Below are 17,926 nucleotides of genomic sequence, written 5' to 3'. Positions count from 1 at the left end.
TCCCTTCCTTCCTTCTTTTCTCCCTTCCTTCCTTCTTTTCTCCCTTCCTTCCTTCTTTTCTCTCTTCCTTCCTTCTTTTCTCCCTTCCTTCCTTCTTTTCTCCCTTCCTTCCTTCCTTCCTTCCTTCCTTCCTTCCTTCCTTCCTTCCTTCCTTTCTCCCTCCCTTCCTTCCTTTCTCCCTCCCTTCCTTCTTTTCTCCCTCCCTTCCTTCCTTCCTTCCTTCCTTCCTTCCTTCCTTCCTTCCTTCCTTCTTCCTTCCTTCCTTCCTTCCTTCCTTCCTTCCTTCCTTCCTTCCTTCCTTCATTCTTTTCTCCCTTCCCTCCTTCTTTTCTCCCTTCCCTCCTTCTTTCTCCCTTCCTTCCTTCTTTTCTCCCTTCCTTCCTTCTTTTCTCCCTTCCTTCCTTCCTTCTTTTCTCTCTTCCTTCCTTCTTTTCTTCCTTCCTTCCTTCCTTCCTTCCTTCCTTCCTTCCTTCCTTCCTTCCTTCCTTCCTTCCTTCCTTCCTTCCTTCCTTCCTTCCTTCCTTCCTTCCTTCTTTTCTCCCTTCCCTCCTTCTTTTCTCCCTTCCTTCCTTCTTTTCTCCTTTCCCTCCTTCTTTTCTCCCTTCCCTCCTTCTTTTCTCCCTTCTTCCTTCTTTTCTCCTTCCTTCCTTCTTTTCTCCCTTCCTTCCTTCTTTTCTCTCTTCCTTCCTTCTTTTCTCCCTTCCTTCCTTCTTTTCTCCCTTCCTTCCTTCCTTCCTTCCTTCCTTCCTTCCTTCCTTCCTTCCTTCCTTCCTTCCTTCCTTCCTTCCTTCCTTCCTTCCTTCCTTCCTTCCTTCTTCCTTCCTTCCTTCCTTCCTTCCTTCCTTCCTTCCTTCCTTCCTTCCTTCCTCCTTCCTTCCTTCCTTCCTTCCTTCCTTCCTTCCTTCCTTCCTTCCTTCCTTCCTTCCTCCTTGACCTGAAGACAGCCCAAGGGTTAGGTCAGACCCGGAGGAATGTGTACCTCGTCCACCACCACCAGGCCCAGGTTGTCCAGCCTGCCGGTCTCGATCAGGGAGTTGACGAGGCTGTGGGCCTTCTCTATTGTTGCCACGTACAAGCAGTTCTTGTTCCTCCTCTTCACCGGAGGAAACCGGCCCTTGCTGCCGGCGTACTCCTCCACCATGAAGTCCAGCTCCAGGCCGAAGCTGGCCAACCCCCGCACCTGGAGAAAACACAGCTCAGTGGGGCAACACTAGGACACGGTGGCCCGCAGGGCTCTAGCACCGGTCCACTTTGATTTTCTGTTTACATAAACTGGTCGCATTATGAAGACCAGATTTACATAGTTACATCATAGATCTTGGGATAATCTTCTGATAAGAATATACTGTTGAGCTTATTGGTATGGTTCTGTCTGGTTTACACCGTTGCAGATCAAAGATGAACGTTGTGAAAGAACTGCGGACATATCTCCAGTACTGGAGTTGAGGAGGGATGAGGGGGGATGGCATCCCCCCCTGAAATAAAAACGGTCCAAATCATCCCCCCCTCAAAAAAAAGGGTCCAAATCATCCCCCCTCTGAAATAAAAACGGTCCAAATCATCCCCCCTGTAAAACTGCCATCCCCCCTTTCCATCCCTTATGTCATTTCATCAATGAATGTGGTTTTACTGCTATTTCAACATTTAGAGTCATCACCAGAAAAATAACTTATTTGACAATTTTCACCTGTTTCAAGTACATTTTCACTTGAAATAAGTAGAAAAATCTGCCAGTGGGACAAGATTTATCTTCTCATTACAAGCAAAAAAATCTTGTTCCACTGGCAGATTTTTCTACTTATTTCAAGTGAAAATCTACTTGAAACAGGTGAAAAATTGTTGTTTTTTCCAGTAATGAGTCTTGTTTTAAGTGTAATGAGATTTTTTTTTACTAAAATGAGACATTTTAACTAGAAATAAGACAAATATTCTTGTTAAGATTGTGAGTTTTTGCAGTGATCCATGTTACTTATCCTGTGAAGGACAGAGTCATATTGATAAGTTCAGAAAAGTGTTTTTTATTGTTGTGTTTTGATGTATTTGATGTAAGCCCAGTGGATATTTAAAGCTTACAGAAGGCTGCATTTAACTGCTGCTATGTCATTCCTGCAGTATTTCTGCAGCTGTTTTGGTCACTGCTATTATTTGTAATATATTATATTATTTGTAATCAGCACAAATTATCTGTCCCCATATGATCAAATCCACCATCCCCCCTGATTTATTTTTTTACAACTTGAGTACTGCATATCTCCCTATTGGCAGTTGGGAGTCATACAGCGTGAGCAGTTCAACCATGGCCGTCTCCTCAGATGCAGCAGATGTGTGGACGACTGTCAGGTCCTGCTGTATAACAAGAGATAAATGCTGGTTTTGTCAAAGTGACACTAACCCCTGGTGCTGTTCGTTCCAGCTGCACGTAGCCAGCTGTGAACCACGACCAGGAACGCTGCGGCATGTTTCAGAAGCCACTGACTGCTAAAGTCTGCGCCGGGTCTTGAACTGTCTTAAGTAAGCCGTGCTTTGACACAACCATAACCATTCCCTATAGGAATTTACTAGCACTGGCAATGTAGCCTCAATGTGACTGGATCTTTTCCACGGAGGCTGGATTAATGTCTTTAAATGTTGTCTTCACCACTTCTAATTATATCTAATTTATGTCGAAGCTCAGAAATATTTATGTCACCTCAGTGGCCGGGTCCAACACCAACGTCTACTGAGTGTGAATGTTTCCCTCAGCTCTTCTCCATACCGGATACTTTTTTGTTTTAAAAGAAAGTTTTGTTGCTGAAAATCTTTGAGATTCACATTTTTTTTAAAGATAAAGATTTCACTGGGAACAAATGTACGATCCTTTTAGGTCACGAGAGGACTAAATAAATGTCCTCTCCCAAGAACATCCCAGACTAATATTTTTTTCGTATCTTTCTATCAACTTTAGTCCTAAATCATTTAAATTATTTTAACCCTTTTAATCCCAATCTGAATAAAATGTTGTAATAACAAAAACCTTAATTAGTTGTTTTCCAGATGATACATTCTGGTTTTTTTGTTAAAGATCAGTCTTAAATAAATCCCAGATTAAAAAGAATATTGATTTTGATCCTTTGGTGTTTTATATTTTTAATCTTTGTTTCACCGTTAAGAAATTAGACAAAAAAGGTCCAATCTCACGGTAAACGTTCAAAATACCTGGTTTTACTTTTTTTCTTCTGAATTAAACCCCGACATTACAGAATGTATGCTTATATATCGAGAAAAAGCTGTGAGATTTAAAAAAAATGCAGTCTTTAAATGGACTCGATGGGAATTTAAAAATCAGTTTTGATCAGGACAGAACTTGACTTAAAGAGCAAAGAAAGTGACAAAACAAATAAATCTGTAGTTTTATATATCCAGAGAGGATCTGAGGGAGAGTGTTTTTGTCCTCTAATGACCTGAAAGGATAATAAATAAATAAATATATAAATAAATAAAAAGAAGTTGAAGTTGAAGGATAGTAAATGTAAATGTAAAGGCCACCTAATATTTGATTATTCTAAAAGTTGTTGTGACTGTTTTTATTCATACGGCGACTCTGTGAGCTGATTTATGTTGTGTTGGATGTATAGAAGTAGTTTAACTGTAAATGTCCAGGTACCTTCTCCTGGACCAGCGATATGTAAGGCAAGATGAAGAGGCAGTCCTTCTTCTGCACAGCAGCTCCCTGAGGATGAGGATCTCCGCCACCAGAGTCTTCCCCCCGCTGGTGGGAAGAGAGTAGATCAGGTTCCTCCTCTGCTGAACGCAGTCCAGGTTCAGACACGTCTCCTGCCACTCTGACACACCAAACCAGGAAAAACTCATTTTCTCTGCTGGATTTCGTGTTAGGCTGTCGGCAACGTACATACATGTGTCAAATTAACCCACAAAAACTGAGAAAACAAAGATAGACAAATAAAAAGAAGAGGAACAAATCCCCAGCTTGGCCTGGCTGTTTGGCAGATTCATCCACTTCTCATCCGCCTTCAATACTATTCAGCCTCATCTGTTGATTCAGAGACTAATTGACAACTTTAGTCTTGATGGTAGCATTGTTGGTTGGATTTCCTGACGTGCAGAACTCACACAACTATCTTAAACATCTACTGGCAGAACCACAGATGTGTCCTTTCTCCTCTGCTGTCCATATTATACACTAACAACTGCTGTAGCACATTTTTAAACCATCATATATTGAAGTTTGCGGATGATACTGTCATTGTGAGTAGGGTTGTCACGATACCAAATTTCTGTTTCGATACCGATACCAATATGTATTTCGATACTTTTCGATACTTTCTCGATACTTTTTGTAAAAGGTGGAACACTCTCAATGTCAATATTTTCCTTTATTTAAAGCAGACTTTGGGAACAATAACAACAATGAATAAAATAAATAATTGCATGGGATATTAAAATGTTCAAACCTTTAGAAACAGTGTGAACAAGTAAAATAAAGCAATGCCATTCAAATTAAAGTCACCATGTTAAATAAAATACTGTAGCAGCAAAAACTCCTGCTTCTGAGTGGGTGTGCCACCCTCTCTGAGCCAGGAGCACTGGTCTTCTGTAATTGGGGGAGGGAGGGGGTACAGTATTTTAATTAAGATGGTCATTTTAATTTAAATGCCATTGCCTTATTTTACTTGTTCTCATTGTTCAAAAGGTTTGTGTTTTGAAACTATAGGCCACATGAAACATTAAATGGGCATAACTAGAAAAATAAATTGAGGCTCATTCTATCATCTACAGGACTGTCTCAGAAAATTAGAATATTGTGATTTTCTGTAATGCAATTACAGAAACAAAAATGTCATACATACTGGATTCATTACAAATCAACTGAAATATTGCAAGCCTTTTATTATTTTAATATTGCTGATCATGGCTTACAGCTTAAGAAAACTCAAATATCCTATCTCAAAAAATTAGAATATTCTGGGAATCTTAATCTTAAACTATAAACCATAATCAGCAATATTAAAATAATAAAAGGCTTGCAATATTTCAGTTGATTTGTAATAAATCCAGAATGTATGACATTTTTGTTTTTTTAAATTGCATTACAGAAAATAAAGAACTTTATCACAATATTCTAATTTTCTGAGACAGTCCTTTTAGGATAGGATTAGATATTGTAGGCTAATGGAATGTTTTACAAAAGTGTGTTTTAATATATAATATTAATTAATATAATTCATTGCCTTAATGGTTTATAATATATATGAAACATTACATAATATTAAAATATAAAAAATATATTAAAGTTATATTCTAGTCCGTGGAATTTATTTAAATATTTTAAGATTGTAATTTTTTTTTTTTTAAATATTTAAAAAATTGCATTTATTAACCATGGACATGTTTTAACTATGTATGTAGGCTACTGTAGGTTTAATGCGGGCTGGGAGAGGATCTGTACTTCTTTCATTGACATGACAGTGCAGTGAACTGGTGAACAAAGTTATCAGCTGTCGTTCTTGACTGAAGTGGCGGAACAAGTCCGCGTGGTTGTCCTTTAAGTGTTTCGACAAGTTTGAAGTGTTGCCTCCTTTTGCGAGACACACGTTGTAGCACCGCTTGCACTGCGGTGCGTCTGGTTCAGTGGCTCCCCTTATCGCTCCTTCTGAACCCGAAATATTTCCACACCGTACTTCGGTGCCCCATTTTGTCCACAAGTACAGGCTTTTCTTCGGCTGCCATCTCTATTTATTTCAACTTTATTTTCACCCGCTCTGTCTGTCTAACACGCGACTTCTCGTTTCTCTCTCCTCCTCCGCATGCGAGTGGGAGGGGGAGGCGGCTCTGCTTCTGCAACTACGTCACACTCGCTGAGCTCGCCGTGCTTAAAGAGACAGGCTCCAATTTACCAATTCGTTTGCATATAAAAAATATATAAAAGTACCGTTTGTTTTTAAATGCTGGTATAGTACCGTTTTCAAAACTCTAGTACCGCGGTACTATACTGGTACCGGTATACCGTGCAACCCTAATTGTGAGTCTGTTGAACAGCACTGATAACTCCCATGGCCCAAGACAAAGGACGTGTATTGATTTTAGATGTTCTATCCTCTCCGGATAGGACAGTGATTAACGGACAAGATGTAGAAATTCTAGAGTCCTATAAATATCTGGGAACTATAATAGACATTAAGCTGAGATTTGCGAGTAACACCAACTTAATTTACAAGAAAAGTCAGCAGCGTCTGTACTGTCTTAGAAAACTGTCCAAATTCCATGTTGATTCATCCTTGATGTCCATGTTTTATCGCTCTTTCATTGAGTCTGCATTAACTTTTTCTTTCATTTGTTGGTTTTCATCACTTAGGGAAGTGTCTCCCAACCTGGGGTCCGCGCCCCCCCTGGGGGGGCGCCAGAGATCTCTGGGGGGGGGCGCAAAACTTTGTCTGTTTTGAAATTATGCAGTTGTAAAAATTATATTTGCGAATGAGTAGGGCTGTGCGATTAATCGATTTAAAATCTAAATCAGATTTATTAATCAAGACGATGTTAAAAAAAGGAAAATCGGAAAATGGATTTTCCTTTTTTGCAGCTGGCTGCATTACAGACAGAGCTCGTCTAGTCGTCTTTGTTTGGTCAAGAAAATTGTAAATGTTTGTCACTTTACAACTTTAAACTCAAGGAGGATTTACAGGATCTTTCAATTGCACTTCATTCCCAATAGGGAAATTTGTTTGCTATTTTTCTTTAAAAATAAAGATAAAATATTTGAAACAATTTATTCCATTGTCTTTTGTAGTTTTACCAAAAAAATCGAAATCGAAATCGAAAATCGGGTTTTCAGAGAAAAAAAAAAAATCGGGATTTTATTTTGGTCCAAAATCGCCCAGCCCTACGAATGAGTCATTCATAAGACATTGTTAGGAATAATTTAGGAATGTCTTGAATATTTTTGGTGTTTTTTATACACTGGTGACAAACACAGGGAATGATTTCATTCCTTATTATTATATCATTATTCAACATTTAATCTACTCCGACAGGTTGTTAAAGGAAAAATGTTAAAAAATGTTGGTCTCATATTAAAAGAGACATTTTTCAGAAATATTTGTATGTCCTTTTATGTCCTTTTGTGCGTATTTTATACATTGGTGACATTGGAGAAAAACAGTCATATGTATACAGAGTAAACCAAAGAGAAATTTATCAAAAAAACATAATTAATGTTCATTTTTCCAACTAAAGACTATTTTGGTGCTAGTACGTACGGGTCGGGGGGCCTGGCTGGTCTTAGACACAAGTAGGGGGGACAAGGAAAAAAGGTTTGGGAGCCACTGGCTTAGGGTAAAGCAGGAAACTGTTCTTACCAAGGTGGTTAATGTCTGTAGTAAAATAATTGGCTCTGCTCAGGTGACTCTACAGGACCTGTATAACAAACAGCTGTATACTATCCTATGGGACTGTCCCCTCCTCTACACCAAGAGTTTCAGTTCCTCCCATCGGGTACATTGCTTCCACTTCCACTGGTCAAAACTAACAGATAGAAACATTCTTTTGTACCTTCTGCATCTCCCTTCTCAATTCCATGAGGAAAAGGTAGCTGTTGTGGTGCTTGGATTTTTAGATTTAAACTCGTTGTCCTTTTATTACTATGTGTATATGTGTATATATTGCTGCAAAATGAATTGCCCCATTGGGGACAAATAAAGTTATTAATTGATTGATTGATTCTCACCGTATAACTTCTGGATTCCTCTCAGCTTGTGCATCAGCTCCTTCACTCTGCTGGGGAGTCCAAAGAAAGGCCCAAGGTCTGTGGTCTCAGCAGATATCGTCTCCATGGCCTGCATGGCGACGCTGATCTCCTCAGACACCACCGCTTCCTTCAACACTGCAATTCGAGAGACGCTGGCAGGAGACGCAGCGTTCCCAAGCATCGTCCTCTTCAGCTGGTCAGCCATGCTCCGCCTCACTCTGCTGGTCCTCTTGCCGTTATCGTCCGTGCTCGCGCGTCGTCCGGCCTCCACCGTCCTGTTGGATCTCTGAACAGGCGTGGAGGTTTGTTCTCCAGCCTGCAGCCGGCTCCTCTTTGCCTGTTCTTCAAACTGCAGCTGGCTGCCAGGTAATTCCTCGAAATGTTCGTCTCCCAGCTGCTCACATAAGGAGTCTGTGAGACTGTCCATATGGGTTGGATTCCTGACCATGGCTGTTGTGACATTCCCATGGTGCACTGCTCGCTGTCTTTCATTTTGTTCAGCATCATCCAGCTTTGCCAGGAGAGAGCTGTCCTCCAGGATGCTGTCATAGTCCCCGAACAGATCCTCTCCGTCGCTGCAGTACTGTCGACAAAACGAGACGTTACACATCCTCCTATCAGTGAGGGAATGGCCTCTTCTTTATACATCTTTAACCCTTTTCTTATCTTTCCTTTCTTCAGCTCAACCCTCAGTTATTAATTTTAAAGGGGACCTATTCTGAAAACCAGGTTTTTTCTTGCTTTAACATATATAAAGTGGTCTCCCCTCAGCCTGCCAACTCAGAGAAGGAGGAAAGCAACCAAATTCTGCAGTGTCTGTACAGCCGCCCGGATGATCGTCCAGTGTGATGTGGATCTACGAGCCAATAAGATCCTGCTCCTCTCGTTACGTAACGATGGAGTGATTTACATAGTTTGGCCTACGATGCGTGAAACCACGCCCACCACTAACTCTGGCCGGAGCTTCCGCCATTTCTTCGTAGCGGTGTATCACGTTATTCAGGCAGCCAATCAGCACAGAGCCTCATTATCATAGCCCCGCCCACTCAGGATCCTGCATAGATAATGAGGTTAGAGAATGAGATGATAAAAACATGGCTCAGAGGCTGAATTTCTAATTTATATAGAAAAAACTATCAAAAGCTTGTTTTTAAGACATTCAAGGTCTGTTTAAAATAGGTATTAGATGCCATAATAGGTCTCCTTTAAGTATATCATCATTGTTCTCCATTGTTCTTGTAGTTTGTTGTGCCTATCTCTCTGGTCTTCAGCAGGAGGTTTCTTCCCTCCCAAAAGGGAGTTTCTACCTGCCGTTGTAATAATTTCCGGGGGTCATGTTCCGGCTCTCTGGAAACCACCTGGAGACAACTTGTATTGTAACAGACACTATGTAAATAAAAATGACATGTTTACTTTCAGTTCAAATAATGAAGATAGTCATAGAAAATATAATTTTAAACATCTATTTGCCCGAACAACTTTAAAGCAGTTTCTGTTGTTGGAATTAAGTTATGGAATTCATTACATTATGATTTAAAGGGCTGTATAAACATATTTCAGTTTAAAAAGAAATTTAAAGAGAAAAAAATAACAATGTATGGATGAAATAGTTAAAATGTATAATATATGCGTATGGAGACAGACAATCTATCTTTGATTTTTTTGTTTTTCTTTCTTTGTGATGTTAACTAAGTAATTTTGCAGAACATCTGTTATTATTGTTCAGTTTAGTTTTGAGGGAGGGGCAGGTAGAATAAGATTTTCTTCTTCCTGCTCCTTTCTGGTTATGGAATATGCTTTTGATTGTGTTGTCATTTTACTTGTTTGTTTTTTTTGTTTGCATATTTCCATGATCGGAATAAATAAAAATGAAATGAAAACTGAATTGAAGCAGGACTGGATCTGAGATCTGATCACAGACAGAATCAGAGAAAGGTTTTATAGACAGTTTAATCTGAAACACTATGAGATGCTCAGAGGAGTTTCCATTAGGAGTTATCACATTAACATGGTGATGGAGCAGATTGTATTTCCTCTCAATGATGTTAAGTTTACCTCCGGGGCCTGACTGTCCTCCATGCTCCTCCGGTCCTCGCATGCTGGTCTGCTCCGGGCAGGTGTCAGGTGAGTCTTCACAACATCTCGACACCTCTTCCTGGCGCAGACTCGTTTGATTTTCACCTGGATCTTCCCAGAACTCATCCCCGTCCGGCTCCAGCAGCTCCCACACCGGCTAACAGATTCTCGCACTTTGTGATGGATTATAAACCAACAATGACATCGTTAAACACGCCGACTTTAAGAGGGAAGGTTACAAAAACTTTCCTCCTCAACTTGTTCCTATTTAGCCGCTAAATAAATAACTGACAGCACAACAAATGACTCGCAAATGATTTAAAACCTGTAGTAAGTTAAGGATAAATGGTTGTAAAGGTGAAGTAACGAGCCTGACCGGAATCACCAGCGCGCATCGCGTTCAAAACGTCCCTACGTCACTTCCGTTTGTTCTTTTCGTGGTTTACGAATCCTTAAAACTTTATTTTTATTTTTATTTTTTTATTTAACCTTTATTTAACCAGAATAATAGCCCATTGAGACCAAGGATCTCTTTCACAAGTGTGACCTGACCAAGAAGGCAGCAGCACACGTCAAAACAAATAAAATCACAAGGTTAAAAGACAGAATACAAAACAATAACAGAGGAACAAAGTAGCAATAAAATGATAATAGATAGATGAGAAAGATATTTTTTTTCTTTCTAATTTTGATAGTAAAGAGTTTGAAATAATTAATAAACTCGCCTTTAGGTTAACATATTGGCTTAATAAAAATGCTATTTTATTTAAAATTCCCAAGAAGATAACGTTTTAACTGCAGATGAAAATGAAAAATTATTTAGTAACATTTCTAGAAGCTGAGATCTCTTATTCTTATTTTTTAGTATTTTAAACTCCCAGAACAACTGCTCATTACGTCACTAGCGTCACATCATGACATTATTCTAATGTGGATTATTTAAATTTTATCAAAGATACTCTATACAGTTTATAAAACTTTATAAAACGTCTCTGGTTTTATTTAACGTTAACGGAAAGTGTAACGGTCTTTTCCTTCCGGGTATTTCAGAATCAGATTCAGAATCAGAAAAGGGTTTATTGCCGAGTTTTTTAAACACACACAAGGAATTTGTTGTGGTGATTGGTGCAATACAATACAAATATAAAAGCAAATATAATTTTTAAAAATGTATATGTTGTCTTATTGTGTCTTTGTAATGAGTGACGTAAAATCTTTTTTTGGGAGGGAGAGGAGTTAATCATGGAATCTGTCTGAAATTCCTAAAGAACCTCATATAATGAATTAGTTAATATTCAAGTATAAAGTTTTATTCAAAGACATTGTACATACAAATACTAAAGTTTATAAAAGCGCTAGGAACCATCTAACTGGAGACGCGGTAGTCGGAGTCATTCCCGCGCTGCACCAATTCCGGTCTTGTGTCAGGTCAAAATGTTGTTCGTGAGGAGCCTGCAGCGACTAAAACCTGCTCTGTATCTCCACACAAACACAGGTGAGCACCCGCTCCGGTCGGTATGAACGGATTGCAAAATCCGACACGGCTGTTTGTTTGAAATGTAACCAGTGACGTTTGATAAAGTGTGACGATGTAAGACATGTGTGCTGTTACCTGTCCAGGTTACAGGAGTCTCACCTCACTGGCTCAACATGAACACGACAAGGTGCGTATCCTGGGGATTCTGCCGTCATTTGATTTTGATTTGATTTATTTTGTAAAAAACAACAATTCAAGAGAAGATAACAAAACAAAACAACAAAACAAAGAATTTCACCCTTTAACACTTAATTTACATGTGCAAAAAAGTAGGAAGAAGTGTAATTAAAGTGTATTTAATCCTACCCCCATTCACTAATCATTTAACACGTATTTATAAATACTCACACCCTATACTCACACTGCTAAATAACAATATTATTATTATTATTATTATTATTATTATTATTATACAGGGCTGTAACAGAAAATTAGAATATTGTGATAAAGTCCTTTATTTTCTGTAATGTAAAAATGTCATACATTCTGGATTCATTACAAATCAACTGAAATATTTCAAGCCTTTTATTATTTTAATATTGCTGATCATGGCTTACATGAAAGAAAACTCAAATATCCTATCTCAAAAAATTTTAATATTCTGTGAATCTTAAACTGTAAACCATAATCAGCAATATTAAAATAATAAAAGGCTTGGAATATTTCAGTTGATTTGTAATGAATCCAGAATGTATGACATTTTTGTTTTTGTAATTGCATTACAGTAAATAAAGAACTTTATCACAATATTCTAATTTTCTGAGACAGTCCTGTATACTGTAATTATACTCACACACATACCTATACATACACATAGTTGAATATTTCTATATATTTGTACACACATGCCCATATAAATATTTATATAAATATATGTATTTACACTATACTGTCTCTATTAACTGCATCTGCTCTATATCTATGTATATATCTACTTACACACATATTTACACACACACACACACACACACACACACACACACACACACACACACACACACACACACACACACACACACATATATATATACGCATATGTACATATACCCATACATACCTATTTATATTTTAATTTTATGTGTCGACTGGATTTGACAGAAAATAGCATCATTATGGCCTTAGCCAGCCCTATGATGGGCTATCGGTCACATCCAGAGGCTTCCAAAGCACTGGCATGATAGCTGGCACCTTTTTCCTGTACGGTGATGAAATGTAAATGAAAGTATGTAATGGTTGTGTGTTTGTGTATGTTGGATGTGTGTGGACCTTCTGAGTCAGTAATAAAGATTATTTTATATATATTTATATCATTGCGTTAGCAGTGACACAATGTTTATGTTTTGCAGTTTGTGAAAATGGAGAATCCTTACAAAGAGCCTCAGAGCACCTGTGTGCTCTGCAACGTCACTGTGGACTACAAAAACACCCAGGTGAGTACTGACGTCATAACTCACCTGCTGAAAGCGCCCACCACTCACACTTGGTCTTTTTGGCACCTCACGTTTCTCTTTCCATATTTATTTAATTGATTGGACACTTAATGCCAGAGTCTCTAACGGTCCTGAAGCTTGATTTTTGTTCCTCACTTGTAAGTCACTTTGGATAAAAGCTTCTGCTAAATGAGGAAGTGGAACAGTCAAATTGATGACGATGATGAGTAAGCAAAAAAATAATTTACCTTAAGAACATTCAGGCTTTGAAATCTTTGTAGTTTGTGCTTTATTTTTTTCTTGAATGTTTTCCATTTGCAGCACAAACTCAACGATGTTGTGGGAGCTGAAAGTGAACATGGTGGTGCGCTAATGTCTGGTTTTTCTCACCTTTGCTTCCACAGCTGCTGTCTCAGTTCATCTCTCCACACACAGGCAGGATTTACGGCCGACACATCACAGGTGAGCAGCCGCAGGTCACCGCAGGTCACCTCAGGTCACCTCAGGTCACCTCAGGTCACCTCAGGTCACCCCAGGTCACCTCAGGTCACCTCAGGTCACCTCAGGTCACCTCAGGTCACCTCAGGTCACCTCAGGTCACCACAGGTCACCGCAGGTCACCGCAGGTCACCTCAGGCCACCTCAGGCCACCTCAGGTCACCTCAGGTCACCTCAGGTCACCTCAGGTCACCTCAGGTCACCTCAGGTCACCTCAGGTCACCTCAGGTCACCTCAGGTCACCACAGGTCACCGCAGGTCACCACAGGTCACAGATGAGACTTCACACACTTTTGGATACATTATTTACAGACAGAGCATCCAAAAGGTATGAATGAAGAATGTGTGTTATCGTGCTTTTTGTAGATGGTGATTGTACAGTCACACATCTATTCCCGATGCCACTATGGATCTAGGCAAATTATCTTGTAATTTTTTTGTGGATTCTTGGGTTTTCTGTGGCTTACTGAAATATCCTTCTAGTTGTATCAATTTATTATTTTCTTTGATGTACTCATATTTTCTATTTTTTTCTATTGTATTTAAATATTTTCATGGCTCTTCCATGATTGATGTATGATTTTTTTTTTTTTTTTCTGATTGGTTTAGTGTTGATCAGAGTCAGCTGGCTTCTGATAAATGGGAGACACCCACTTAATTATTCATCGCTGAGGACGGCTGTAAGCTGAAACGCGTCTGATTTCCTGCTGCTGTGCATTGATTTAAACCATATTAAAGTTTTGTACTTTAAGAGAGTGCTGTCGGATTTTGTTTTTTTGATACGTTTTTTGGACTGGCACCCGGTGAAACACTTTTAATTCTTTTTGAGTGAGCACGCCAAGTCTGCCGATTACTTCACACACTCACAGCTCCTCTGTGTTCCAGGTCTGTGTGGGAGGAAGCAGAAGGAAGTCTCCAAAGCCATTAAGAAAGCTCACTCCATGGGTTCGTCTATCTGTTTTCATTCATCCTTTTCACTGCAGTTCAGTTTTCCAGCGTTCATTGCTTCTTTAAAGTTTCAGCTTCTGAACCTGCTCTAGTTTGATTAAACATAACAAGGTTTGGAGTTGAAGGTAAAATGTTAATTCAGTTTTTGCATCTCACTAACTTTTCTCTTGCAGGTTTCATGTCGGTGACCCACAAACATCCAGAGTTCATGAAGGATCCGAACATCTGCGGCGTCAAACATCTGAGTTAGAGGACCGGTGTGTGTGTGTGTTTGTTTGCGGTATTAAAGTGTCTGTTGTTGGTGTGAAAAATGAGTCGCTTCTTTACATTTGGGGAAAGTTTGAATCTGGTCTCAGATCCGGTGTTTGTACTGAAGTATACGGAAGAGTATCAGGGCCAGGCAGGAGAAAAATAAAAATAATATCTTAGAGGAGGAAGATTTTTTTTCATTATGCATTTCGAGAAAAAAGTCGAAATGTTGAGAAAAAAGTCGAAATTTCGTGAATAAAGTCGAAATTTCGAGATTAATGTTGAAATACAATTTCGAGAATAAAGTCGAAATTTCGAGAATAAAGTCGAAATTTCGAGATTAATATTGAAATACAATGTCGAGAAAAAAAATCGAAATTTCGTGAATAAAGTCGAAATAGTACTTCACCATTATTCTTGACATTTCAACTTTTTTCTCGAAATTGTACTTCAACATTATTCTCAACATATCGACTGTTTTCTCAACATTTCGACTTTTTTACGAAATTGTACTTCAACATTAATCTCGACATTTCAACTTTTTTCGACATTTCGACTTTTTTCTCGAAATGCATAATGAAAAGAAAAATCTTCCTCCTCTAAAATATTATTTTTATTTTTCTCCTGCCTGGCCCTGATACTCTTCCGTAGAAGTAGGATGAGAGGGTCAGCTCGTAACTTGGGGTGCAACTCAGATATTATTGACTGCATGTAAACGCAGTCTATGACACCGCTAAATCCTTCCAGGGAACTGTCGGCTAAAGAAAGTCAATTATTTACTGACTAACTGACCTTAAGACTATAAGGGCTTAAACTACTACACACTATTCCCCCGAAGAACAAACAGTATTCAAGGAAAAAAGACGGGAGCAAAGCGGCTGGGGTTATGAAGGGGGCAGTTAGACGGGTGGAGGACCGAGACAGAACTCCAATACACCATTCAGCACACTCACCAGATGATGCTAAAACATCCACAGCTACACCTACATCATCAACCGTATGTTGATATGTCTTTATTTCTGTGCAAAGGGACACTTATTGTGAACTGCAGTCCTTGTTTGTTTTTGAATCTCTGGAAAATAGAGCAAAGTGACGAGGATTGTGGTGCTGGAGCATCTAGTGTAGGCTGTGATCATTTCAGCTTCATGAAGCTGCTGGAAGACAAATAACCAATATTCTGATTTTTACTATATAAAATTTTAGTATTTTAATCACAAAGATAGTGACGCTTTCTTTTTTATAAAGCGTCACTATCTTTGTGATTAAAATTATGAAAACCTAAAATAAAGATGAAAATCAGAAAAGACAGAATTAGCAGTATACTTGTGGAAGTCCCTACAGAATTTATAAGTGAATTCACATGACCAGAATAAGTGAGAATGTTTCAGGATGCCTTTGGCAAAAAGACAAATTAACGTCTATATCATTCTTAAATTGTGATAAATATTGTTTTGCAGGGTAGAATTTGTGTATCAATTTAAAAGAGATCTCTTTGACTTTATTTCTTAGGAATAATCTTTGTGGTAACGACCAAACTTTTGTCCACTCAATATCTGTCACGAAATTGAGCCAATAAAATGTGGCTGGTGGGATTGAAGTTAAACCTGAAACAAGGCTCTTACTTTGGTATTCAGAAGTTTAGCAGGTGAGAAGCAAACACTACCAAGAGAAGACTGTGACACATCAGGAGGGTGCGTGATAAACATCACGGTAAATATCCACATCCGTTCAAGTTGTAACGACATCACACGGAGGTCAGCAGAACACCCGATAAAATATATGCTTAAAATATATGATTGGAGCTGAAACAAAATTTTTAAGTAAGATAGTTAAGATAATACAAATGGATCATAAAGCTAAGCAAATTGATCTTAATGTTAAAAATAGATGGGAGAATGAACTTCTTTGTAATATTTCTTCTGTTGATTGGGAACAAATGTGTAAAAACATATGAAACAACTAATCCAAATGATTGAATTATTGAGTTTGCGTGGAAAATTTTAATTAGACATTTTAGAACACCCCAAATTCAAAGTAAGTACAAATGTGATCTAACTTCAAATTGTTGGAGAAAATGCGGAGAGCAGATAGCAACACCACAGTCATGTATTTTGGTCATGTATATGTACATGTGTATCACATGTATATGTGAATTTTGGGAAAACTGTCAGAGAATTGGAGAATATTTTTGGTGTTTCTTTTGATAAAAATCCACTGGTGTTATTACTTGGAAAAACACCAGAAGAAATTAAGAAGAAAGATACTCACTTGTTTTTAGTTTTAAGAGTAGCATTAATTAAACAAATTGCAAGAAATTGGTTAAATGATGATAATTTAATTCATTCTAAATGGAAGGATCTTGTAAATGACATATATGGATTGGAAAAAAATAACAATGACACTTAGAAATCAAGTTTATATTTTTGAAGAAAGATGGGAAAAATGGGTGAGTTAACAACAAACAATAGCCCTAATCACCCATAACATGTTTTTTGTGTATGTTTTGTCTCCGAATATGTCTACAATTCTGTCCATGTAGTGTATATGCAGTACTGGAGTTGTAAAAATAAATCAGGGGGGATGGTGGATTTGATCATATGGGGACAGATAATTTGTGGTGATTACAAATAATATAATATATTACAAATAATAGCAGTGACCAAAACACCTGCAGAAATACTGCAGGAATGACATAGCAGCAGTTAAATGCAGCCTTCTGTAAGCTTTAAATATCCACTGGGCTTACATCAAATACATCAAAACACAACAATAAAAAACACTTTTCTGAACTTATCAATATGACTCTGTCCTTCACAGGATAAGTAACATGGATCACTGCAAAAACTCACAATCTTAACAAGAATATTTGTCTTATTTCTAGTTAAAATGTCTCATTTTAGTAAAAAAAATCTCATTACACTTAAAACAAGACTCATCACTGGAAAAAACAACAATTTTCACCTGTTTCAAGTAGATTTTCACTTGAAATAAGTAGAAAAATCTGCCAGTGGAACAAGATTTTTTTGCTTGTAATAAGATAAATCTTGTCCCACTGGCAGATTTTCCTACTTATTTCAAGTGAAAATTTACTTGAAACAGGTGAAAATTGTCAAATAAGTTATTTTTCTGGTGATGACTCTAAATGTTGAAATAGCAGTAAAACCACATTCATTGATGAAACGACATAAGGGATGGAAAGGAGGGATGACAGTTTTACAGGGGGGATGATTTTTTTTCATCTCCAGTACTGTATATAAGGTATCCTCTGAATAAAATCTTATATGTATTGACAAACTGATATATATGTATAATGTTTTTAATTTTGTTTGATTTTTTTTTTTTATGTGTGAGTGTTTTGTTGTTCATTTTATTCTGCTGTAGTCCTTTTATTTTCTAAAAAATGCAAAAAAAAAAAAAAAAAAAAGCATCATTAGTCACATTAGGAAA

General features: G+C 38.0%; 2 protein-coding genes across 2 annotated transcripts in view; one reads left to right on the top strand and one right to left on the bottom strand.

Moving 5' to 3' along the window:
• The window catches only part of helq (helicase, POLQ like), a 42,812-nt gene extending 32,587 nt beyond the window's left edge, over positions 1 to 10,225 (bottom strand). The window contains 5 exon segments of the mRNA XM_061734567.1: positions 980 to 1,180; positions 3,644 to 3,696; positions 3,699 to 3,821; positions 7,721 to 8,324; positions 9,797 to 10,225. Of these exon segments, the coding sequence (XP_061590551.1) occupies positions 980 to 1,180; positions 3,644 to 3,696; positions 3,699 to 3,821; positions 7,721 to 8,324; positions 9,797 to 9,943 (1,128 nt within the window). The 5' untranslated portion in view covers positions 9,944 to 10,225.
• Positions 10,226 to 11,207: 982 nt separating this feature from the next.
• On the top strand, positions 11,208 to 14,535 carry mrps18c (mitochondrial ribosomal protein S18C). The gene is made up of 6 exons (XM_061734568.1): positions 11,208 to 11,312; positions 11,438 to 11,481; positions 12,701 to 12,784; positions 13,189 to 13,246; positions 14,168 to 14,227; positions 14,404 to 14,535. Exons 1-6 carry the CDS (start codon positions 11,252 to 11,254, stop codon positions 14,478 to 14,480), a joined length of 384 nt encoding a protein of 127 aa, XP_061590552.1. The 5' UTR covers positions 11,208 to 11,251; the 3' UTR covers positions 14,481 to 14,535.
• Positions 14,536 to 17,926: the final 3,391 nt, after the last annotated feature.

This window comes from Cololabis saira, chromosome 11 (genome assembly GCF_033807715.1).
Source record: "Cololabis saira isolate AMF1-May2022 chromosome 11, fColSai1.1, whole genome shotgun sequence".
In the NCBI taxonomy this organism is placed as follows: Eukaryota; Metazoa; Chordata; class Actinopteri; order Beloniformes; family Belonidae; genus Cololabis; species Cololabis saira.
Note: the sequence above shows the minus strand (reverse complement) of the source record. Positions and strands in the feature narration are given on the sequence as shown.